The sequence below is a fragment of the Muscardinus avellanarius genome, assembly GCF_963383645.1.
Source record: "Muscardinus avellanarius genome assembly, chromosome: 2".
In the NCBI taxonomy this organism is placed as follows: Eukaryota; Metazoa; Chordata; class Mammalia; order Rodentia; family Gliridae; genus Muscardinus; species Muscardinus avellanarius.
In genome coordinates, this window is record NC_137787.1 from 54,610,494 (window position 1) to 54,637,340 (window position 26,847).

A 26,847-nucleotide genomic window follows, 5' to 3' on the forward strand; every position below is an offset into this window, starting at 1 on the left:
GAGAGAATGAAGGGGAAGGGAGGGGCAGAAGGAAGGAGGAAAAGAGGGAGGAAGAAAGAAAGGAAGGGAGGGAGAGAGACTCCCCTCTATTCATCAGCTTTGTTCTCTTAACTTCTTTTGGGTACATAGTCATGCTGACAGAACTATTTTCTTATCCCTTAGCAGATTATGTACACTTCACTTAGCTTCTGAGGTATTGGGTATAAAGGTAGAGAATTTTTGCTTTAAATCTATTGTTTTTTGTCTTTGGGTTCCAATTTAAAACTCCATGAAACAGATAATGGATACAAGAAATAGCTAAACTATGAGTGTGAAAGTCACCAAGAGCCAAGGAAACTTTTTTCTGACTTTCTCCCTCTGGTACCTAACACTACCTTAATTATGCTTCTCCCTGCTCATGACATATTTTGTTTTCTTTTCTCTCCCCAATCCACTTTTCTTTGTTTCCTTAGGCACATACCAAAAAATGGCCATTCTATGGGTTCTAATGCTATGTTTCCTCCTGCAAATAGGCAAAAACTGACTAGTTTGAGCTGGGTGTGGTGGCACATGCCTAACATCTCAGTACTTGGGAGGCTGAGACAGGAGGATAATGGGTTCCAGACCAATCTCAGAAACTTAGGAGAACTCTCAGGAACCCAGAAAAAACATATTACAAATTAAAATGGCTGGGGGTACAGCTTGAAAGTAGAATACCCTTGGGTGGGAAACAAAAGACTACCCAGGCATGGTGGTACATACCTACCAGTACTTGGGAGACTAAGACAGGAAGTCACAGGTTCGAGACCAGCCTCAGCAACTTAGCAAGACCCAGTTTCAACATAAAAATTAAGAGTTGGGGGGGTGAAACTCAAAGGTAGAATGCCCCCAGATTCAATCTACAATAAAAAGAAAGATTAGTATGAATCCTAGTAGTTTAAAATTCCTAGGAGAGGAAGATAGTCTGAACCAGATAACTCTCTTCAATCCAATCAATCAGCTTCATTCAACAAATAGACTGCAAGAGCCTACCTTTCTGGGCAAGTGAACTCTTCAGGAAAGGAGGTGGTAGGCTGGGCAGAGACCCCAAAGGTGTCAGAAACACACATAGAGTAGCATTGGCTTTACCCAGGCACAAAGCCTACTATAAATCAATACTTAGCGTGTTTTATTTCCTTCCTAAAGCATTTATTCCCTTCAAATAGTTAGATAAATTATACCAGACATTGTGGTTACCTAGCCAATATTTACTACCACTTCACTCAGTCACCACCAAGATTTCTACTCCTTTTTCTTCACCTCCCCTGGGTTCATACTTGCAGGGGGAGAGGCTGGAGCTCAGATAGTGAGCATAAGCTCCGGGGTTGGTCACAATTATTTGCTCCAGAACAACTGATCTCAGACTAAGGATATCAAAGAACAGGGTTTATGGGGTGGGGAAAATCCTCCTGAGAATACTACTGGAAATGACCTTCTTTTTCTCCATAAATGTATATAAGAATCCTATGAGAAGCAAATGGAATACAATAAGAATCAGATTGCACCGGGAGCAGACACAACCACTGTGTGACCACAGAACAGCAATGGGCCTAAGAAAAAGTAGCTTCACAAGAGGCAGAAACTGTTGAATAGCTGACTCCAACCACCCCTGAAGCCAACCAACATGTCAGCTTTCAGTTATAGGAGCCAATAAATCCCCTCTGTCATTTTAACCTGCATGGGTTGTATTCTCAAAAGACCATAGTGTATACTCACCCCAAATTCTAATGTCAGGATAAAATGTCAGTAAGTATATTTTCAAAAAATTCTGCTCATCCTTGAAGGGTATTTAAAATTGAACTGTTTTAGTCTAATTCTTACTGCTGTGACCCCAAATTCCGGATGAACAAGCTGAAGCAGGATTGTGAGTTTGAGGCCAGCCTGGGCAACATAGTGACATCTCACATCTAAAAAAAAAATACACACACACACACACACACACACACACACACACACACACATATATATATATGTGAGGTTCAACCCAGGAATACAAGAATAATTCAATATATGCAAATCAATAAATATAATATATCACATCAATAAAATGAAGGACAAAAAACATATGATCATCTCAATAGGTACAGAAAAGGCATTTCATAAAATTCAATATGCTTTCATCATAAAGGATCTAAAAACTTAGCTTTAGAAGAAAGATACCAAGACATAATAAAAGATATATATATATAATAATATATACCTATACATACATAATATGTATCAAAATATAAATGTATATAACCAAGACAATAAAGTGTGTGTGTGCATGTGTATATCTATATCTATATCTATATCTATATCTATATCTATATATCAACCAACACTATATTGAGTGGGGAAAACTAAAACCTTTATTTCTAAGATCTTTAATAAGACAAGGATGTCCATTGTTACCACTTTATTAGAAGTCCTAGACAGAGCAATAAGGTAAGAGAAAGAAATAAAGGACATCCAAATTAGAAAAAAAGGAAGAAAAATCATCAGTGTTTTCAGATAACATGATCTTATGTATAGAAGATGTTGAAGATCTCACAAGGAAATCCTATTAGAATTAGTAAAATTTAGCAGAGTTGTAGGATACAAAATTTCTGGTATTGAATAATCATCTTTGTATTACAACCCTGAGACAAGGGGTTATAAAGATTAATTTTTATACTAATTGGGTAAAAAAATTACTAGGGTAATAAGCATATAGTAATTTGAAATTATCCTTCAACAATAATTCAGATATATGATGTAACTGACATTCACTCAGTTAAACTAGTCAAATGTCAAGCTACTAAAAAGCGAGACTCCACCATCATTCAACATTAGATCTCAAGTTAAGTATTTTAATAAATTTGGTTTGTTTGTTTCTTTGAAAGTAACTGTGAACCAAGAAAAAGCAACTTGCTGTTCAAATAGCAGAAAGCCACTTGTACAGAACTTGCATAGACTTGCTAACTTGCAGTGATGAATTCCATATATGTCTCTATGAAGCTTGGGAAACACAAACAAGGAAAGCTCATTCACATTTTTAGGTTTTCATAAACAAGGATGACAGAGAAAAGGATGAGCTGCTGATGTTTTTCCATTTCATCCTGTGAACATTTCACTCTGGAAATTATCACCAAGCTAAAGTTTTTGGGCTTGCCATAATAAGACTGCTTTACAAGGAGTGCTGCTCAACTGGTCCTCTGTGCATTACTCCTGACACTGCAAATGCACTCCACACAAGGAAAGACATACTTTACCCGGGGTCTGAGACAGCCCCAAATATGTACCTGTTGAAGCACCAGGTCCCAGTCTCAACTGCCAAATGCAAAGGGAAGTAGTTCAGATATATTTAGACTCCAATTTGCCTCCTCAAACTCAACATCATCAAAGGGAATAATAGAAAACAGAGATAATAATCTTCTGTCACTATTCAAATAGGATTTGGTCAATATTTACTGTTTCTACTAACCACATTCATAAAATATTTGCTTCCTACCTTATTTCCCATAATCCAGAAACTGTTCTTCATATAAGCAGTTAACACTATCACCTCTGTAAATTCTGAGATTTACAGCTAAGAATGTTTAATATTTTAAACACACCATATTTAGTAAAACTATATAACCCTAGGAACATTGACATAAGTACCATGGTAAAAAAAAAAAAGGTAAAACACTGTCCTTGTCTTTGAAAAAAGCACAATACATCTAATGATACATTAAGTGTGTTTCTAGCCAATGCATTTTAAAAATATAAAGTCAGAAAATAGATACAATTGAAGCATAAACTTCAGGAAGAATGAAGAAAAATGGGCAATTGGTGAGAAAGGTGTGTGTGTGTGTGTGTGTGTGTGTGTGTGTGTGTGTGTGTGTGTCTTATGGGCATGGAATCCAGAGGCTTTCTACCTCCAGGATACACTCCCAGACCTATTTTCTTTTTATATTTTATCAGAAACAGGATCTCACTAAATTGCTGAGAACCTCACTCAGTAGCTGAGGCTGACTTCGAACCTGTGTGATCCTTCTGTCTCAGTCTCCCAAGCGCTGGGATTACAAGCGTGTGCCACCACACTGGGCAAAAAGTACATTTTGACAGAAAAAATATACAGTGATTTTCAGTCTCAAAGTCAGCTTGACAGTCTAATTAAAGCCTTTAAAACTTACCAAAGTAAAAGATTGGAAACTTCTTGTTCTTTAAATCTCCATAATTTGCATAGGAAAACTTTGAAAACCAAAACGTGAAAATTTAAGACATATACAGGTGACTAGTTCACCTAAACAATACAAAAACATCTGATGAACTTAAAATATATATAAATCTGCCTTTATAACAGTACAACACTGTTTCAATTATTGTAGCTTTATAAGGTTTGAAATCAGAAAATATACATCTTCTAGCTTTGTTCTTTTTTGAGATCGTTTGGGGTATCTAGAGTCCATATTCCATATTAGGATAGATTTTTCTGAAAAATAAATAAATAAATGTATGATAGTTTCACCTAAAAAAAGAAGAAAAAATATTCTCTGGTAAGAAAGAAAGCAAAAAGAAATATTAAAATGTTATCTTTAAGTCATCAAAAGCTTGGTATCAGACAAATTAAACTGTTATGTGAGATTATCATTGTTAATTTTGGATAAATTGCTATAATACTAGATGTCAACCACTAAGCCAAGCATGGGAAGGAGGGATGGAGAGGGAATGGGGTGGGGATCGGGTGGGGGCTGACTGGGTGATGTGTGCATGTATGTCTACAAAAGTTTTTTTTTTTTATCCCATTATGATGTATGAATACAGTGCACCAATAAAAAAAATTAAAAAAAAAGATGAAAAATGGGCAGCTTAATCCTAAAAGTTTGGGGATTCAAAATCTTCTCCATTTTTCTTGCCTTCAATTCAGATCAATAAATTCTTTAAAAATCCTTGTAAATTTTTAAAATATGAATGACACTCAGCTCCATTAGACAAAAACCACATTCTCAAAGGTATTCAGGATAATCCCTTTTCTACTTGCTTCTTTTAAACCCACTATTGGAATCCCTAATACTCCCTTGCTTGAGCATATTAGAGAAAACATATGTCCCTTCTCTTTCTGTAATTGGCTGATCTCACTTAACATAATGTTCTCCAGGTCTTTCCATCTTCTTGTGGACATGATTTTGTTCTTCTTTATTGTTGAATAGAATTCCATTATGTGTAGTTTACATAATTTTACAATCTATTCATCTGTTGATGGTGACCTAGGTTAGTTCCATATTTGGGCTATTGTGAATTGTGCTGCTATGAACATGGGTATGTATATGCATATGTCACTATAGTTCTTTGATTTTAACCCCTTTGGAAAGATACCCAGTTGTGTATAGCTGGATCATATGGTGGATCTATTCCCAATTTTCCAAGGACTCTCCACACTAATCTGCATAGCGGCTAAACTAGTTTGCACTCCCACCAACAGTGTAAAAGAGTAACTCTTTCCCCACATCCTCACCAGCATTTGTTGTTTTTTGACTACTTTATGCTTGCCACTCTGATTGGGGTTAGATGAAATCTCAATGTAGTTTTGATTTGCATCTCCCTGATGGCTAATGATGCTGAACATTTTTTCATGTACCTATTGGCCATTTATATTTCTTCTTTTGTGAAGTGTCTTTTTAATTCAGTTGCCCATTTATTAATTGGGTTGTTTTGCTAGTGTAGAGTTTTTTGAGCTCTTTGTATATTCTGGATATTAGCCCTCTATCAGAGTGATGGCTGGTAAAGATCTCCCATTCTGTAGGCTTTCTATTTAGATTCTTGATGGTTTCCTTTGATGAGCAGTAGTTAGGGGGTATTTAGAATATCAGAGGGACTCCATATAATGGAGGAGAAACCTCAGATAAGCCAGAAAAGAGAAGTAAGGGAGGGAAAAGGCTAAGGTTAATCAATGAAAAAAACTACATTTGAATATATGTATTCATGTGAATATAACAGTGTTAACGGAACACTCAGTATTGGGAGGGAGGGAAAAGAGGAAGTAGGGGGAGCCAAGTACTGTGTGAATGTATGCCTTTGTCAACATGATCCACATTATGATGTGAGACTATAGTGCACCAATAAAAAATAAATAAAATAAAAAACCATGTGCTGGGCATGGTGGCACACGCTTGTAATCCCTGCGCTTGGGAGGCAGAGACAAGAGGATTGGGCAGGTTCGAAGCCAGCCGCGCTGGCTTAAGAGACCCTGTTTCCAAATAAAAAAGTATAAAAATAGGTCTGGGAGTGCAGCCCGGAAGTAGAAGGGTTTCCAGGAACCCCAGTACCACAAAAAGAAAAGAAAGAAAGAAAGAAAGAAAGAAAGAAAGAAAGAAAGAAAGAAAGAAAGAAAGAAAGAAAGCGAAAAAGACAAAAGAAAAAGAAAAAATAAAACAAAAAAACACTATTGGAGAATTCCCTTATGAGCCTCGAACACCCTATTATTTAAGAGAAATTATCTGGACAGGCAAGACTTAAAGAAACAACTCTGAAGTGTTTTATGAGCCACTCTCTTAAATTCTCAGGTATTAATATAGGATCTTATAGATTCTCCTTGTATTTAATCTTTTCCAGAAACATCTTAAACTTAGTCATTGTTTTTAGAGAATCTGGGTATAAGAAACAATTCTATTTCAGAGTTGGCACACTTTGTCTCTTTATTTTTAGCTCATCTCTTGCCTCATATTTTGTCATAGACAATGTGAGAAAAACCAGGTGGTGTGTTGAATACTCTGCCTGGAAGTCTTCTTAACTAGATCATTGGGTTTGACAGGTACATTTCCTCTTTGCCACATTACCACAGATGTTTTTGTTGGCTGAACATGCCATCACCTAACAAGGATCTCTTTCCTCCAGCTTTCAACAACATCTTCCTTGCTATCTTTTATGGTTTCAGTGAGAGATCCTCAAAACCTAGCAGACTTCCACTAATAATCTGCTTGAGACCCTTATGGCTTTCAGGTTCCTCAAAGCCATTCTACTCTTTGTTATAGCCCATTCCAAAATTAATGTCATGCAGGCTTCTGTTATGGCAGCATACTACCTCTAAGCGCCTAACTCGCAATGGATCCTTATGGATACATTAACTCTCTCCACAACTCGGTGGGTTAACTTGCCATATTTATTGTTCATGAATCTGAAATTAAACTAGGGTTTAGCAGGGACAACTTGTCTCAAATCCACAGGGAATAAGCGGAGTTGGTTTGATTGGTAGCTGGGGAATCCACATCCAAAATCACTGGTGCTCGTGCTTGGCATTGTGGTGCTGTCTGTTGGATGGGATGGCCAAAACCAAAGTCCAGAAGCTTCTGTTCTTCTCCATGGAGGCCTCTTTCCAGGCTCTTGGTCTTCCTGATAGCATGGTAAGTGGGTTCAAAGAACAGACATTCCAAGATAACCAGACAAAAGTGCATGGCATTTTTCATGTCTTAACTTTGAAAATTACTCCACCACACTCTGGCTGAAAGCAGTCACAAAGACCCAACCAGCTGTGATGGAGAGGGATATAAACTCCACCTCTATAAAAAAAAGGAAAAAAATTTAGAAGAGTATATGGGAGAGGACATAGAGTTGGATCCATTTTTCAAAACTATAGTCTGTTTTTGTATACTTAAAAAGTATTATATGGACTTCTGGGAAGATGGCGACCGAGAAAAGCGGGGCTTAAGAGCCCCGCTAACAACCAATCTCCAGTACCACAAAATCAGTGCCTTTCATAGCCAGAAAACACCATCACCAGAGAAACAAAAAAATCACCAGGCTCCAGAGAGAAAGCGGACTGAGAACAGAGCTCAGACCCAGAGGAGATACACCGGCCTCATGCCCGAGGACGTGGCGCCATACTGCCGGTGGCAGCAGCGACTTCACCGGACGGCTACAGCAAGCCGAGGTGAGCCGCTGCGGAATAGCCAGGCGGGATTTTTCAGCGCAGGGAGCATCTAAAGCCCCCAGTGGCTGAGCTCAGCACACGCTGCAGGGACTCAGAGTGGAACTCAAAACCAAGAAGAAATAAGCCAGCCTCATGGCCGAGGGCGTAGCAGTAGCGCCATATTGCCACCGGCAGCAGCAGCAGCGAATTCACCGAGTTCAGTACAGCTATATCTGCAAACTCAAGAACAGTGAGTCAAATTGCGGGCCCCAGAGGAGAAATTCCAGTACTGTACTCCCTGGGACTTGACCCAGTGGGGGAGTGGTGGTGGCAGAGATATCACACCATAGGAGAACGTGCAACCTGGCAACCCCCATAGTCTAAAGCAGCCTCTATCGACTCCCTGGGTCGAAGACTCTGTGATACAACCCAGTAAAGGAGTAGTGGGGTCTGAGATACTACAGACTCGAGATCCAGAGCACCTTAAGTGAAGTCATAGTGACCCAAGGGAAGAACCCAGAGAAGGCACAAACTTCCGAAATCATGGGAAAGAGGAATAACACTGGAGCAATGAATGCCTACAACCCCACAACATCAGAACCCGATAAAACAGAAATTCAGAGATTTCTAGAAGATCAAATCAGGAAAATAACTGTAGAAATAATAGCGGTGCTTCGAAAAGAACTCAGAGAGAGCCAAAAAGAGATAAAGGATGCAATTAATGAAGTAAAGGCCTCAATTCAAAGCACAAACAACCGATTAGACCACATGGAGAACAGAATCTCGCTCTTAGAAGATGAGCAATCCAAAAATGAATGCATAGTTTCTAATCTAGAAAAAAATATCCAACAGCAGGAATCTGACATTGAAGAAATATGGGCCCATCTTAAGAGAGCTAACCTAAGAATAATTGGAATAGAGGAGGGAAAAGAAAGTGATACCAAAGGGATCAACAATCTCTTCAAGAAAGTAATAGCAGAAAATTTTCCAAACATAGAGCAAGAGGTTGATACACAGATACAGAAAAGTTATAGAACTCCCTTTAGACAGGATCGGAGAAGAGGATCCCCACGCCACATAATTGTCAAAATGACCAATGTGGAAGCCAAGCAGAGAATCTTAAAGGCAACAAAAGCAAAGGGCCAAGTGACATTCAGAGGCAAACCAATTAGAATCACTCCAGACTTCCCAAACCAAGTCATGAGAGCCAGAAGGGCTTGGAGTAACATATTCCAAACTCTGAAAGAAAACAACTTCCAGCCAAAAATTTCCTATCCAGCAAAACTTTCTATCAAATTAGATGGGGAAATAAGAAGCTTCCATGACAAACAGAAACTGAAGGAATTTATGTCTTCAAAACCAGCGCTAGAGAAAATACTCAAAGAGATTAACTACAAAGAAGAAATAGGTAACACACACCAGAACTAGAGAAACAAGATTTTCCATCTAACAGACAACTAAGATTGGTTATCTGTGGAGATTCATTATTTATGTTAGTCTTTTACCTATCTCTAAATTGTATTGTTTGCCTTTAATGTTGTTAATTTTTAGGATTTCTAGTTGGAATATTAATATACCTTCAGATATAGCATTTGGAAATATTTTATCCAATTCTATTAGTAACTTTTAACTCTGTTTACATTGTCTTTGGATATACAATATTTTTTTTTTATTTTTTAGGGAGTTTGTATACTCTTCTGTTGCCTGTGCCATTGAAATCATATCCAAGAAATCACTGCCAATTTCAATGTTGTGAGGTTTTATGACCCAGATTTTCTTCTAAAAGTTTATAGTCTTAAGATTTATATTTAGGTCTTTTATCTATTTTGAGTTAATACTTGTATATGGGATTAGGTAAGGGTCCAATTTTATTCTTTTCCATGTAATTATTATTTTTCAACAATATTTAGTTAAAAGATTATTATTTCTACCACCAAATGTTCGTGGAAACCTTGTCAAAAATAACTTGACAATATATGGAAGAATTTATCTCTAGGCTTTTATTTAACTCCAATGGTTTATATATCTGCCTTTAGAACAGTACTACACTCTTTCAGTTATTGTAGCTTTATAAGGTTTGAAATCAGAAAATATACATCTTCTAGCTTTGTTCTTTTTCGAAATCGTTTTGGGTATCTAGAGTCCATATTCCTTATTAGGATAGATTTTTTCTGAAAAATAAATAAATAAATGTATGATAGTTTCACCTAAAAAAAAAAAGAAAAAAATATTCTCTGGTAAGAAAGAAAGCAAAAAGAAATATTGAAATGTTATCTTTAAGTCATCAAAAGCTTGGTATCAGACAAATGAAACTGTTATGTGAGATTATCATTGTTAATTTTGGATAAATTGCTATAATACTAGATGTCAACCACTAAGCCAAGCATGGGAAGGAGGGATGGGGAGAGAATGGGGTGGGGATCGGGTGGGGGCTGACTGGGTGATGTGTGCATGTATGTCTACAAAAGTTTGTATCCCACTATGATGTATAAATACAGTGCACCAATAAAAAATAAAAAATTTAAAAATTTAAAAATTTAAAAAAAGAAGTTAAAAAAATAAAAAATAAAAAAAGTATTATATGGACATTAATAATTTGGGAATATATTCCTTATTACTGATGATAGATTTATGAATTATAATTGAACACCTGGTATTATAGCTCTTTTTCTGCTGACAGTGAACAAAATCTGTCTAGATGGATTATAAATATAACCCAATTTGGATAAGCTTTTGACACTAATCTTGACATATTCTTGAAAAATATGACCATCCTAAAATTCAAGTATAAAATAATTCACATAATTATTCTCAAGTAGAAGACAAATATATAATTGATTGATTGATTGATTGATTGATGGCACTTGGAATAGAACTCAGGAACTTTCTACCTCCAAGCTACAACCTCAGACCTATTTTATTCTTTCTTTTGTTTTGAAACAGGGTCTCACTAAGTTGCCAAGGGCCTAAGTTGCTGAGGCTGACTATGAACCTGTGATCCTCCTGTCTCACAGGTTTCTCTGAGCTCAAACCCCAGACTTATTTTGTTTATTTTGAAATAAGCTTTCACTAGGTTGATGAGAGTCTCACTACTTGCTAAGACTGTCCCTTGAACCTACAATCCTCCTGCCTCAGCCTCCCAAGTACTAGGAATTACAGGCATGTGTCACCACACATAACTTTGTATGAAGTTCTTTTAATAGTTATTTACATAGACCAGCCTCTTAATTTCAGGACAAATAACTATGAACTCTCACGCCATTAACACCAAAAAACAGGTGGGCCAGGAAGAAGCCCTTGTTGTGTGGGGAGCTGTTTTAGTATTGTACCAGAATATTTTGGAGATGCTTAAATGTTCCTTGTTTGAATACGAAACCAGGAAGTTGGCAGTAGCCACCACTTCTCAAAAGTGCCTCTTCTTCTTCTTGCTTGTAAATGAGATGTCAAGGTCATAAAATACTGATGCCCACACTTCCTAATTCTCAGTCTTTAAAATTTGTAAGTTATAGTTAAGCCTGTGTTGCTTCCTTAGCAACCCTATAAGCTGAACTATACATTCTCCTTTGTAGCGAGGAAATGCTACCTGTTCCAGAGTAATTTTAATGTACTCTAATATTTTATTAGAAAATTTTCTATATAACAAATCATACCATATAATTTGGAGTTCACAGTAAATATAAGTTGGCTTGATTTGTTAGACAGTTTTTCTCAATTTTCTTTAAATTCATATCACTTCAGCTCAGCAGATTTTGCTTTTTTAAATTATGTTTATTATTATTAGCCAGGCATGGTGGCGTACGATTGTAATCCCCATGCTTGGGAGGCAGAGACAGGAGGATCATGCAGATTTGAAGCCAGCTGCGCTGGCTTAAGAGACCCTGTTTCCAAATGTATATGTATATGTATATGTATATGCATATGTATATGTATATATAATAGGTCTGAGAGTGTAGCCCGGAGGTTGAAGGGCTTCCAGGAACCCCAGTACCACCAAAAAAATTTTATGTTTATTAGTGCATTGTAATCCTACATCTTAATGGGGTACAAGATGGTAGAGGCATACACGCACACATGACTCATTTAGCCCTTACACAATTCCCGCCCCATTCCCTCCCCACTCGCTTCTTCTCACATTTGACTTACTGATTAACTTTGATATGTTTGTGAATCATGTACATCATGTACATTAGAGAAGTTCCATCTTCCTTCCTCCCATCCCCCTCAGTCAGGTTGCTTTTAGGGTAGCTACCCAGAAGTGGTATTTCTGGAGCATATGGTAGGTTCATTCCCATTCTTCTGTGGATTCTCCATACTGTTTTCAAAGTGCTTGGACTAATTTGCAATCCCACCAACAGTGTATTAGAGTTCCCACTGCTCCACATCCTTTTCAGTATTTGTTGTTGTTTGTGTTTGAATGCTTGCCATTCTAACTGAAGTTAGGTTAAATCTCAGGGACGTTTTGATTTGCATCTCTTTGATTGCTAATGATGTTGAATATTTTTTACATACATTTATTGGTCATTTGAATTTTTTCTTTTGAGAAGTGTCTATTTGGTTCACTTGCCCATTTTTTTCCCCAGTATTTAGGATGGAAACCAGGGGCATTCTGCCTTTTAGCTTACACCCCCAGCTCTATTTTTTAAAATTCTTTAATAAAAAGGTCTCACTTAGCTGCAAAGGGCTTCACTAAGTAGCTGAGGCTGTCAGTGAATCATGATCTTCCTGTCTCAGCCTCCCAAATACTAGGATTACAAGTGTGTGCCACCATGCCTGGCTACTCGCCCATTTTTTAAATTGATTTTGAGTGGTAAGTTTCTTTAATTTTCTATATATTCTAAATATTAGTCCTCTATTGGAGGAATAATTGGCAAAAATTTTCTCCCATTCTGTTGGCTCTATGTTGAGGTTTGTGATAGTTTACTTTGCTGTAAGGAGCTCTTCAGTTTAATGCAATTCCACATATTTATCCTCCTTTTAATTTCTTTTGCCTTTGAGGCAAGGCCACTACTGAGGCCTCCAAGGCCAGGATCGGAGCCTGCCGAGGGGTCAGGCCGGTGACAGGGCCAGCGTGGCCGGGATCAGAGCCTGCCATGAGGCAAGACTGGTGCTGGGGCCTCCGAGGCCGGGATCAGAGCCTGCTGAGGGTTTAGGCCGGTGCCGGGGCCAGCGGCCAGCATCAGAGCCTTCCGTGAGGCAAGGCCGCTATTGAGGCCTCCGAGGCTGGGATCGGAACCTGCCGAGGGGTTAGGCCGGTGCTGGGACCAGCGAGGCTGGGATCAGAGCCTGCCGTGAGGCAAGGCCGGTGCTGGGGCCTCCGAGGCCAGGATTGGAGCCTGCCGAGGGGTTAGGCCAGTGTCAGGGCCAGCGAGACCAGAATCAGGGCCTCCCATGAGGCAAGGCCACTGCTTGAGCCGGCAAGTACTGGATCAGTCCACCGGGTAGCCAGGCCACAACTGGGGCTGTCAAGAGTGGGATTGGTATTTGCAATGCGGCATGCACAGAGAAATATCGCAGAAAATTAAAACCAGATGCTTCCCCTAAGCAGCAATAACTAGGAGGAAAGGGGCAACAGGAAGTGGTCGAGCTATAGAAAGGGCCCTATAGTGAAGCAATTAAGGTGACCAATCAGAGGGTATGGAATAGGGGAGGATGGAGCCTCTTTAAAAAGCAGGAGGTACATAAACATATGTATCAAAGTTAATCACTAAACAAGCATGGGATTGAGGGAGGGGGAAGAAATGGGATGGGGATTGGATGATGTGTGCTTGCATATCCTCTCAAGTCTTGTATTCCAATGTGATGTATGATTACAATGCACCAATAAATATAAATTAAAAAAAAATTCTTGTGCCTTTAGGGTCTTGTTGAGAAAGTTTATTAATGTGCCTATGTGTTGAAGTATTAGACCTATATCCCTGCAAGGTCTCTGGTCTGATTTCCAAGTCTTTGATTCATCTTGAATTGACTCTTGTGCAGAGTGAGAAAGTGGGATTTATTTCCATTTTTCTGCATGTGGTTAACCAGTTTTGCCAACACCATTTGTTGAACAGGCTTTTTTTTTTTCCCCCAGTGAATGTTTTTGGCCCTTTTGTCAAAAATCAATTGACTGTATGCAGATTTGGTTTCTGAGTCTTCTATTCTGCTCCATTGGTCTATGTGTGTTTTTATGCCAATATCATGCTGTTTTTATTACGATGGCTTTGTAGTATAGTTTGAAGTCAGGAATTGTGATGTCTCCTGCATAGTTCTTGTTGAGCTCAGCAGATTTTGACTATCAACTGTATTTCAAAAGAATATTTTCCCAAATATAGCATTATAAAACTGGTTAAAATGACACATACATATCACTCCCTCCTTATTTGTTCCCTTTACTTTTATTAACTCAAAAGTATAAAGTATTTTATCTTATTTTATTTTATTTATTTTTGTGGTACTGGGGTTCCTGGAAGCCCTTCTACCTCCAGGCTACACTCCCAGACCTATTTTATACTTTTTAAAAATTTTTGGAAACAGGGTCTCTTAAGCCAGTGGGGCTGGCTTCAAACCAGCACTATCCTCCTGTCTCTGCCTCCCAAGGGCGGGGATTACAAGCATGCACCACCACGCCCGTCCTAAAAGTATAAAGTATTTTAAAGAAATGTATTTCATAGCCAGCATTGCTCTGATGCAGCTAATCCATTAGTCAACCAAGAAATATCATAAACCGACTCTTGGCCTCAAATCTAAAACCTGTGGGAAGTTAAGCCCACAGGTTTGGAAAAAATGCTCGCTAAAGCATGAATGATAATCACAACTGTATACTATAACTATATAAATCCTTAAAAAAGGATTCAGTTTTTTCAATGCTGAGTGACACTCTAGACAAGTAATTTCTACATGTCCAGAATCCAGAGAATTATAAGCTATCCATTCATTTCTCTTTTTCACTATGGGCATTACAAGCCAAATGGAGCAAGGTATCCTATGGAATTAATATCTACCCTAAAAATGGTTCAGGATTATATTTGATGAAACTGTCATTCTGCTTCCAGCTTCTCATACAATGGAAAAATAATAATGTAATAACCAGATATTGTATCAAAATTTCACTTGTATAAAAGTTTTTTATTTTTTTGGCACTGGGGATAGAACCCAGAGGCATTATGCCTCCAAACCATACCCCCAGCCAAATTTTGTTATTTGAAAACAGCATCTCACTAGGTTGCTGAGAGCCTCATTAAGTTGCCGAGGCTAGCTTTGAACCTGTGATCCTCCTGTCTCAGCTTCCTAAGTACTGAGATTACAGCCATGCACTACCACACCTGGCTCACTTGTGTGAATTTTGAAAGAATCTAACTCAAATGCTAGTTAAATTAGTGAATTAAGCAGGTGGTAAAATAAAGTCAAAAAAGTTAACTTTGTTATTCCTTTTACTCAAACTTTTCATTAAATGTTGGTTGAATAAATCTAATTGTGATATAATCTCAAAATAAAAAATAATAAAGATATGAAAACTCAGTATTTATCATTAAAATACCTCTCTGCTTCTAAAAGTAGGAAGAGGACCAGCTTTTGTCCACACTATACCCATACTAAGACCCAGATAAGGTGGATTTGTATTAGTTGATTTGAATGAGGATGTTTTGACAGAGAGCAAGCGAGCTGCCAGCCCTCGAAGAAAACAGCAAAATGTGCATCTCCAGTGCTTTTCATCCATGGACAAGCACAGGGAGATGGGGCCAAAACCAGAAATGATCAAGATTTACAAGGAATCCTTGAAAGAAAGCTGGGCTATGCACAATGCTGCTTTGCTGTCTTCTTCCATACGGCAAAATGATGTTATAATTTAGTCAAATGAGGACTCAGTTGACTAGTAGGGAGCAAAAGAAGAAAGCACTTAGAATCATCTAGAAGAATAGTTTAAAAACATACGTGCATAACTCTTGGGGGATCCTCATATTGACAGATGAGATTTAGGAGAGGACTGCGTCTCAGCACATGAAGCAAAAAGAAATTAAAGTCATTAATAATGTAATCTTACTTGTCTTCACATATGAATGAGGACTGAGTAAATGTATTTCCCTTTTTCTTCTCTCTCTCTCTCTCTCTCTCTCTCTCTCTCTCTTTCAGTACTGAGGATAGAACACAGGGGCATTCTACCTCTGAGCTACACCCCCAGGTCTATTTTTTTATTCTTTATTTTGAAACAGGGTCTCACTGAGTTGCAAAGGGCCTAAGTAACTAAGGCTGTCTGCAAACTGCAATCCTCCTGCCTCCATCTCCCAAATGCTGGGATTGCAAGTGTGCGCCACCACGCCCAGCTGTATTTCTCTTTTAATGCCTATAAGTTACATGTATTACTAGGTTTAGTAGGTTAACAACCATGTAAATATATACCAATCAAACATGAATCAAACATTCATAACTGAAGCTTAACTGATAACCCTAGTGATTCTATCAACAACAGTCTCTGCCCAAGACTGCTGGGCAAGGTACAAGGATAAGATGTTTGGAAATCAACTCACCAAATACCTGTTATACTTTTAAGGGATTTTTTTTTTAACCTTGGGATTGTAGAAATAACAAAAGGAATTATTTTAGATGTATTAAAAATAAAACCATGAATCATCTGTACATGGATTTACTAAACAATAACTCAAGAACACAAATAACATAGTAGTGTTTGGCACAGGTGTAATTGTTTTTAATCACTAATCCTTTCCCAGAAGGAATAGTACAATATGTACTTCAAGTCTGAGAAACTACCCATTTTGGTCAATGGTGTTACCATTCACAGTGACTTCAAACTTCAAAATCACCTTTTCAAGATTCTTTTTCTAGCCAGGCATGGTGGCACACGCTTGTAATCCCAGCATTTGGGAGGCTGAGACAGAAAGATCGCAGCTCTTTGCAACTCAGTGGGACTCTGTTTCAAAATAAAAAATAAAAATAAAAATAAATCGAGCTGGGGGGTAGCTCAGAGGTAGAATGCCCCTGGGTTCCATCTCCAGTACTGAAAAAAAAAAAAAAAAAGATTCATTTTCTTCTATGCTTTCTTTGTGCAGGCTCTTAGCACAGTATGTCCATGCTATGGACAACCTTCATTTATTTTTTTTTCCCCTGCGGGTGTGGGGATGGAACCCAGGGGCATTTGACCTCCGAGCTACACCCCCTTCCCTATTTTTTATTCTTTATTTTGAAACAGGGTCTCACTGAGTTGCAGAGGGCCTAAGTAGCTGAGGCTGTCTGCGAACCGTGATCCGCCTGTCTCAGCCTCCCAAATACTGGGATTACAAGCGTGCGTCACTACGCCCGGCAGACAACCTTCATTTTTAAAAACATCACTTTCATCATATATATGGTAGTTCCAGCTCAGTTTATGCATTCTAGATCAGCTTTGACCCTACACTTTCCACTTCTCAGTCTTTAGAACTTTGCTCCTTGGTAAAGGCCTCTCTATCCCTGGCTATACTCTCTCAAATGCTTTTCAAATTAAAATACGCCTTGGTCTTCATCTAGGTTTTAGACTCTCTTTCATTCTTCATTCTACATAGCATGGTGACTTGACTAACAAGCTTTCAAATGTTTATTAAGTATATAGCATTTTATTTTATTTATTCTTTTTTGTGGGTCTGGGGATGGAACCCAGGGGCATTCGACCTCTGAGCTACACCCCTTGCCCTATTTTTTATTCTTTATTTTGAAACAGGGTCTCACTGAGTTGCAGAGGGCCTCGCTAAGTAGCTGAGGCTGTCCGTGAACTGTGATCCTCCAGTCTCAGCCTCCAGAATGCTGGGATTACAAGCGTGTGTAACCATGCCGGGCTACTATATAGCATTTTAAAATGAGAGGAGGGAAGATAAAACAAAACATTGTTAACTTTTGTGTGTATGTGTGGCACTGGGGATGGAACCCAGGGGCATTGTACCTTGGAGCTACACCCCCAGCCCTATTTTTAGTCTTTTATTTTTGAAGCAGGGTCTCACTGAGTTGTGAAGAGCCTGGCTACGTACGAAGCTAAGGCTGTTGGCAAACTGCAATTCTCTGTTCTCCACCTCCTGAATTCTGGGATTACAAGCATGTGCTACCACACCTGGCACTATTTATGTTCCTCTAATAGTTTATTTACCCATTGGCTCAGCCTCTGAAACTACTATAATGTCTAATTTGGTTATGAAACTCTGGTGTTCTTGAACTGTTAGAAATAAACTCAAAGGGCTAAAAAATTTGGACAGTTAAAATCATCAATGCCTACAATTAATCAATACTACAATTAATATGGGGTATTCGGTTTACATGTATCCTTGCTATTAGATCAACTGGTTAAACACACCAAATACTGTGCATGTATTTTTCATCACTGTGAACTTCACTATGATAAATACAATGTATTAATAAAAATATAAAAATCTTATATTGAATAATCTCATCAAATAACATTTTAATATCTTTTATTTATGGTTTAGTAAAATATTTTAAAGAAAAGTTTCATTTGGTCTTAGAGGGGAATCAGAGCCACAGAACTAGATGAACCCAAGAGGCATCCTCAGTCCATGTGCTCTCCAAGATTGTCTAGACTTAACACTTTTTTTTAAAGCATCCTAGAAGTCTCTTCGGAAAAAGAATTATCAACCTATTGTGGATACATGCTGCAATTCTCTTGGACCTTATTTGTTACTCATCACTCTAATCCAAATTCATGTTGCAGTTCAAAAAAAAATTGACAACACTTTAGGCAAAATAAATACTTTATTGTTTTAATTTTTTTAGAAATCACCCTTTGTGTGATATTTCAAACATTTATTAACCTTTTAGATACCTTTCAAAGATCACTGTTAACATCTCAGCCACCTTTAAAATTTCACACACAAAGAAACATAATAGTTGAAATAAACGCTAAAAGAATAATTCCAACAACATTTGGTTGTTAATTTACACATTTATTTAACACATATACAACCAAATAGAAAATCATTTTCCTTTTTCTTTCATATAAACAAGACTTTTTACTGGTTAAAACTGAATTAAAATCATTTATGTTGGAGGAGAAAAAATCTGAATTACTTTCATTTTGAAAAAACAAAAACCAGCTTATTCATTTCTATCCATTCAAGTCACAGGCCCCATTATTTTGACAATATTCTACTATTTGGTCTAAAAGAAAGAAGGAACAGCTCCTTACAGTAAGGAGTCCAACAATGAAAAAAGTACTCAGTGTTTAAAATAAGGCACATTTCCAAAAGAAAAATACTACATATGCTATAATAAAATTAGATTTGTTTTGGGTAAAGCAATGAGGTTTACAGTGTAAGAACATTAAGTAGTTGTCGGTAACCTCGTATAATTCTAACCTACTGCTATTAGTAGCCTCCTCAAGAATGAAGAGCGATTTTTATAATAGAAGAGTTTGTCTTCTTGGAAGTGACACTAATTAACAGCAGTGGAAGAGAAACCATTGACTGCTTCCCACCCTCAAAAAATGAATCAGTTATTGCACGGTAAATACCTCATAGAGGTCAGTGTTATAAGAAGCTAGTCTGAAGATAGATGTTATTTATAAATTGGTTATGTCTGAAAGTCTTCAAGTTTTATAATTCTACATAAGGAATCAATTGGGAAATATTAACATACAAATAAATATTAGGCTCTTCAAACTACTACCATTTTGATAGTTTAGAAAATAGCAAAGTGCCTAAGTTTCTATGTATGTCTTTAAAATATATGCACAAAAGAAATACACTTGTACACTGTGCAGTAGCCCAGCTCAGCAGAAAGTATCTTCTGAAGTACAGCTAACACCTCCACCAGTGTGTATTATCGGTAACTCCAAATTATGCAACTAATAGGATCCATGCCACCTTAAATAGAAAAGACAACATTAAACACTTTATTTATTTATTTATTTATTATTTATTATATATTTATTGCAGTACTGGGGATGGAATTCAGGGGAATTGTACCTCTGAGCTACACACCCAGTCCTATTTTTTAAGTCTTTTTTTTTTGAAACAGGGTCTCACTGAGTTGTGAAGGGCTTCTCTAAGTAGCTGAGGTAGTTGAGGCTATCCATGAACTGCAGTCCTCCTGTCTCTGCCTCCTGAATGCAGGTATTACAAGCCTGCACCACCATGCCAAGCTTTAAAATACTATTACTAAAAGAGTCATTAAAAGATAGATGAGCGCCGATTCTGCCTGCACGATCCTCCTGTCCCTGCGCTTGGGAGGCGGAGACAGGAAGATCATGCTGGCTTAAGAGACCCTGACTCCAAATAAAAATACAAAACTGGGTCTGGGATTGTAGCCTGGAGGTAGAAGGGCTTCCAGGAAACCCAGTACCACAAAAAAAAAAAAAAAGGGGATTAATTCTCAAAATTGTATTCCACAAATTGTTTATCTAAAATTCTATTATATAACAAATGCTAACAAAATAAAAATCAGGTCTGAAGGAAAAACTGCAGGAGCTATTTACTACAATGAAACTTCATTTAAAAAATACAATATAAGCCGGGCATGGTGGCACACGCTTGTAATCCCAGCATTCAGGACGCTGAGACTGGAGGATTGCAGTGTGTGACAGCCTCAGTTACTTAGTGAGGCCTTCCGCAACTTCGTGAGACCCTGTTTCAAAATACAGAATAAAAAATAGGGCAGGAGGTGTAGCTCGGAGGTCAAATGCCCCTAGGTTCTATTTCCAGACCTGCAAAAACAAACAAACAAACAAACAAACAAAAGAATAAAAGTAGCAAAAGTTAAAATTTAGCTACAGTAACAGATCTCTGTACTAAGAAATAAAAAGATTAAAAGCCAAGTGCTAGTTTTTATTTAGCTAAACAAAGAAATTCAGAAAACTTTACCTAAAAATTCCACTTAATGACTATCTTGCTTAGAACTAGATGCTTTACTTGATGATACTGCTGCCAAAAGTCCGCTTACAATTTCCCGTCTGATTTCCCCAACGATAGACTCTTTAATCTATAATGGAAAAAGAGAAAATTAGGTGTTCAACAATATGATTCTAACCCTTTTTTACCTGATTTCAGAAAATAAAAAGTACATTTCATTCCTACCATAAGCTACCACAGAGAACACTGCAGCTGTCACATGAACCTCCAGGTTACACAGACAGGTCATGGAAAATTAAGTCCTTCCATCCTCAAACCCTGATCAGACTCTGAGGTCTAGTTTAACACAACTTAGTTAACTACATTATACAACAAAGTAATTCTTAGGTTGAGAACACCAGAAAATGTTATTTCATAGATTGTGTCTCATGACACAAACTGTCCTTGAAGGATTAAGTACAAGGTTCACTTTAATGTTTTTTTCTTTTTCCTTTTTTTTTTTTTTTTGGGTGGTACTGGGGGTGGGTGGAATCCAGAGGCTTTCTACCTCCAGGCTATACTCCCAGACCTATTTTATATTTTATTTGGAAACAGGGTCTCACAAAGTTGCCGAGAGTCTCACTAAGTAGCTAAGGCTGGCTTTGAACCTATGCAATCCTCCTGTCTCAGCCTCCCAAGCGCGGGGATTCCAAGTGTGCACTACCACGCCCGGCCGATGCTTTTACTAATCTTTACCTCTGTAATGCTGATGGTCATCAAGATACCCATACAATCTTATTGCTGAGAAAACCCATTAGAGGCAAAATGATTCACAGGCATATATGCATATTTATATCAACTGAAAGTGAAGTATCTGAAGAAATTTTACCTTGCTCTAACCTAACAAGCACATTTTAAATGAAAAAAGGAAATTATCATTTTGTACAAGTATTTAAAATGCGAAAAATAAACAGCTTCAGGACAACAATAAACCCTAAAGAAATAAATCTTTCTTTAGTACATTTGTTACCTGTCTTTGGTTATAGATAAAGGGTTTACATCTCATTTCATTGCTGAAAAAGGCAGATAGACTCACGGCAATGACAATTCTATGGGGATTTTCTTCTCCCAGTGTCTAAGTACTACACAATCCCATCCTCGCCTCCTTCTCTCACTGATGATATAGCATCACTTCCAAATAGCCCTCTGTGAAGGCTTTAATGCATATTTCCTGAAGCAAACTGATAATGCCTTCCCAAATTAGCGCTTGAGACGCTCTCGACTAGCTTTTAAAAATTTTACATTTCCACAATTTCCTGTCAGCCTAATCTATTTCCTAAAATGTTCTTAAGTATATCCCAAACACATCTAAATTGAAATCTATAAAAAATGGCTCCATATTAATCTGTCATGCAGAATTGGTACATAATACACAGACTTACACAAGGTTATTTATGGAAATAAAAGTTCCTTAGCTAGCAACCAACTACTTGTACTGGCATATATTTAAACAAATACGAGCTTTTTATTAAACATTATAGTATGGTCTAAATTTTAAATAGCACCCAAAATTTTTGAAGTCCACTGCATTTTGGTTTTATTTTTTAAATGAATATGTGTTAGCCACAGTATAAAAGCACAAATGCAGAATGTGTACACAGAACCACGGCAAATGTATATTTAGAAGACAATGAGTAGTACAGTCTTTCTAGTCCTGTTGCCAATGCCATATTAACATGTCTTATAACCCATTATCATTCAAAAATAAACAAGCCAAAAAGTATTCTTTAATCAATCAAAAATGTATCCCAAGCCTTTGGGAATGCAGACATTACTAGTATAAAGCATAGAAGAATATCCAAGAGCTGGGAATGGTGGCATGCACATAGAGTTCCCACTCTCTGAGAGACTGAGACAGGAGGATCACTTGAGCCTAGGAGTTCAAGATCAGCCAAAGCAACATAGCAAGACCCTGTCTCGGAAGGAAGGAAGGAAGGAAAGAAGGAAGGGATGAAGGGAGGGAGAAAAAAATCTCTGTCAAGCAGGTTATAGTCTTGGTTATACTCCAGACAGACAAGAAATGAATATCTCAAGAATATTAAAGTAAAAACAATTAACTCATCAATGATATAAGAACAAAATAAATTTTGAAAATGAGAAACTAATATGGGATAGAAGAGAGAAAAATAAAAACAGAATGGAAGTACTTAAATACTAAGTCACTAAAAGAACAATTCCATATAATAGTGAGATTAAAAAAAAAAAAAACTGCACAAGAACATCTTGGGTGAGATGGGGCAGAACAGAGACTAACCAGCCAGATCCCTCTAGAGCAGAAGAAAAATCTGGATAGAAAGACCTCCAAGGAGAGGATAGCACTCAAATATTTGAATGAAGAATGAATGAGGTTAAAGACAGCACAAGAGCAAGAGAGACTCAGATTCAAAAAGAAAGACAGCATAGAATAATAACTACAGATGAATTTGTATTAAAAATAAAAAAATACCTTTAGTAACTTAATTTGAAAACAAATTGATGGCAAATATATTAGTTCTAAAGTCTCCCATGCTAGAAAGAGGCTGAAAGGATTAGAAGTGAGAAAACTACTATGAAGGATGGTAAGATGAGCTTTCTGATCACAATTTCCAAAAAACAGCATGGCCAAAGACAGACCACTGAGATGAGGAAAGGAATGCCCACTGGCAACGCAGGCTGACTGCTGTGTGAAGTGCAGGGTGGCCTGACTGCTTCCTATGCATGACTGTGAGTCTACTGTATGGCTGCCTGGATCATGAGATCTCCAAGGGAGGTTCTAGCAGGGACACATGGCAAACTGTGTTTTTATCAAAATCCATGTTAAAAACATGTCAGATGTACTATAATAAAGACACTAAAAGGCATAAACCAAGTTTAGAAGCGTCCATAAACACAAAAGAACTTTCTTAACATAGAGCAATCTACATTTACCTTTTGACATTTAGTCTTGTTGAATTTGTTTCTGTGGGTACATGGGTACATGCTCATGCAACCTTTTAAGACAGACAGACAGACAGACAGACAGACACACACACACTTCTCAAAAATAATAGTTTCAGGCCACTGATGACATACATTGTCAATGGCTTGTGCAATTTCTAATACAATGTATTTTTTCTTAATAAAGTAAACAATCTGGGCAGAAAATGAGTCTCTTTAGTTTAGTCACTAAATGAGTGTATTAAATATTTGTCAGAAAAGACTTTGTTTCAATGCTCTTCTTCCAAAGAGGAACTCTACTCTATCAACACACTGTAAACAATGAAAGCGCTCTTTCTAAAAAAACGCACATATGGTGCAATGGTGGAAACAAAGGCGTGACAGACACCATTGTTTTCATGCAGCCATGAGTGCAAAGAGAAAACTTCCCTGAAAGTGCTTTCCAAGCACACTAGGTCCTCACCTGCAGGACTCTTCACTCTGAGATCAAACCTAGTCTTCTTGAATGCTGGCCTTGGGGCTCAGGACTCAGAACTTACTGGGAAGATAGAACCTAATTTAATTTTTTTGGTAGTAGATATAATAAGCTTTAAAACAAACTGCAAACTGCAATTTAGTACAATGTGAATTTAACTAAGAATCGATTACCAATTGGAAATAAATGGAGGAAGACTAATTTGAATTATATATTTTGTAAATAAACTTTTTAACTGAGAAGCACTGTTACTTAGCTAACATATTAATAAACTGTATTTTGAAATATACAGCCAGAATTGGACTAGCTTATTTATTAATACATGCTTTTAAAGTACTTCAAAAGTGTTTTCTAAATTACATCAATATTCCTTTATGCCTTGTTCAAGCTATATATTTTGCTTGGTAAGGCCTTCTCTGCAGAAAGCAAGAGTAAATGTTAAGTCTGACTTCCTCCAAACTAAGCCAAATTCTGAACTGAGTAGTTTCTAATTAACAGGTTTAGTAACATTCTGAAAAATACTCCGAACATTTGCCTTGCATGCCAGTTTAAATGTCTGCAAAGTATAAAATCTTTTATATTTAATGGGAGGTTCTCATAAATGATTAAGTAATTCTCCAGGACCAAGGCAGCCTAATGGGAACAAATGACTTTTCCTATGATATGTTCTATCAGCCAAAGAAGCAATGTTCTACTCTAGACTGAATGGTTTCTTCCTAGGAAATTACTTACAGCACATATCAGGCCACTATGACTTTAAAAATGAGGACTCAAGTGTGCATTAAGGGAGTATTTGTGCCAAACAAGCACCATAAAGTCAAGTTTTCAAGAAAACTTTCAAATCAATGCAAGTTAAAGAGAACAAAAGCATCACATTTCTAAAAACAAAAAAAAAAGGTTACTTGAAATTACTTGAAAACCTATTTTTGTGGCTAGCAAATGTAGTGTGAGAATGGAATACTAACGATAGGTGCACCTGACTAAGTAGGGTAGACATACAATTTGCTAAACATTACCCAGCCACAACTGATTTACAGAAATACATTTGTAAGAAATAAATCCACATAATTTATACCTTCTAAACTTTTAGTTGGAGGATTCATGAAAATAAATTAAAAACACACTGTCTTCTGCTATAACACTTATTTTTAAAATGTGAATTTATGTCAACATGGTTGAAGTATTAGGAATGTAATGCAAATTACATGTTACTTATTTGTAGTTTTTCCCACAAGAAACACTAGGTGAGTACCAACAACTGCATTAGATGAGCCTAGAAAGACAGTATACAAGATGTACATAAATTAAACACTGACCAGTAACCACCATGCTTTGTGTATGAGCCATATCTGTCCATATTTCATATCACCATCCTTCCACCCTTTATAACTTGCAAGCTACAACCTTTCCAAAGCCCAATTTCACAAAAAAACAGTTTTAAAGGTAAAGTAATAAACTTATTATTTATGCATCTCTTAATCACTAGAAATGTATAAAATGTGCTGTTTTGGTTTCTTTTATCATCTTAATGTCACTGATGAAGTTTTGAACATTAAGCCCTTAACCCTATTTTTCACAAGCCCTATGGTTTGTACAGCCTGACTGAGCATGGCATAGAAATGTTCAGAAACCCGTATGTCACTGATGGATGGGCTCATGGCAGAACTGATGGTATTTATTTTTAATTTTTAATCACTAGAAATGTGGTATTTGTTTAAAGTTTACTCTAAGATAATATTAGAGTCACATCTCTAACTATATTAGAAATATACAGTTTGGAAAGTAAGAACCAATAAAACTAATTTCTCTGGCTTATTTTGACCTTCTACTTCTAATTTCTTAGTTCTTGAGTAATGTATACAGATTGAGAATCTTAATGCTTGGAACCAGAAGTGTTCCCAATTTCATATTTTATTGAGAAATATTTCCATAGTCTTTAGAGGTTGAGCATCTCTACTCCAAACATTCAAAATATGAAATGGTCTAAAATCTGAAATTTTGTGAGGGACCTGATAAATATTTTTCTGTGCAGTGTTTCAACTGTCTCTAGAGTTAGTCTTGTATACCTTCCTACCAGACTTTAGGCTTAAAGATTTCATGTCTTATATGTATTTTTCTTTTATCCTTTATAGAAAAGATACTCAAGATACTTATAAAACAAGACTTTCTTTCTCTTTATTTCTTTCTTCCCTTTCTTCTCCTTCCTTACCTTTCTTCCCTTCTTCCCTCCCTCCCTTCCTTCCTTCACCAGGGATCCAACCAAGGGCTTCCCACATACTAAGCATGTGCTCTGCTACTTCGCTACATCCCCTGTTCATAAATGATTTTTTAATGTATAGGATATTCTTTCTAACTAATGGAAACAATGAAAGATATCAGGGAATTTAATACTTTGGTTAAAAAATGGGTAATTATGTTTTTTTTCTTATTGTTACTCTTAAGAATTCTTAAGACAAGGGAATAGAATGAAAGGCAAAATATTCAACATGTATCATTTCTATTCTGTGCACTCCACTGGTATTTATAACCAAAAGAACAGTATGAGTGGTGGAGAAAAAAAGAAAGGAGGCCATCATGAAATTGTATCTGTAAGGTTCTTCCCCTTTTAAATGCTATATGCTAGTCATTGAATTCAATGCTATAAACATTTGCTGTGCAGATTTTCAGACTTTTAACCTGCTCTTTGACTATAACCTTCATAATTTGGGAGGCAGGGCTTCTTTGGG

The 26,847-nt window shown here is 37.1% G+C and overlaps 1 protein-coding gene across 3 annotated transcripts in view; it reads right to left on the bottom strand.

The window, feature by feature from the left end:
• Window positions 1-19,663: 19,663 nt before the first annotated feature.
• Window positions 19,664-26,847, bottom strand: part of ITPRID2 (ITPR interacting domain containing 2) — a gene marked incomplete at both ends in the record, with an annotated part of 39,090 nt that continues 31,906 nt past the window's right edge. For 2 of the 3 annotated variants that reach the window (XM_080690314.1, XM_080690313.1), the window contains one exon: window positions 20,717-20,821. In XM_080690314.1, coding sequence (XP_080546440.1) covers window positions 20,717-20,821 — 105 coding nt within the window. Of the gene's footprint in view, window positions 19,708-20,716; window positions 20,822-26,847 lie in introns of those variants that run through there. The other variant, XM_080690315.1, reaches the window with a different exon arrangement.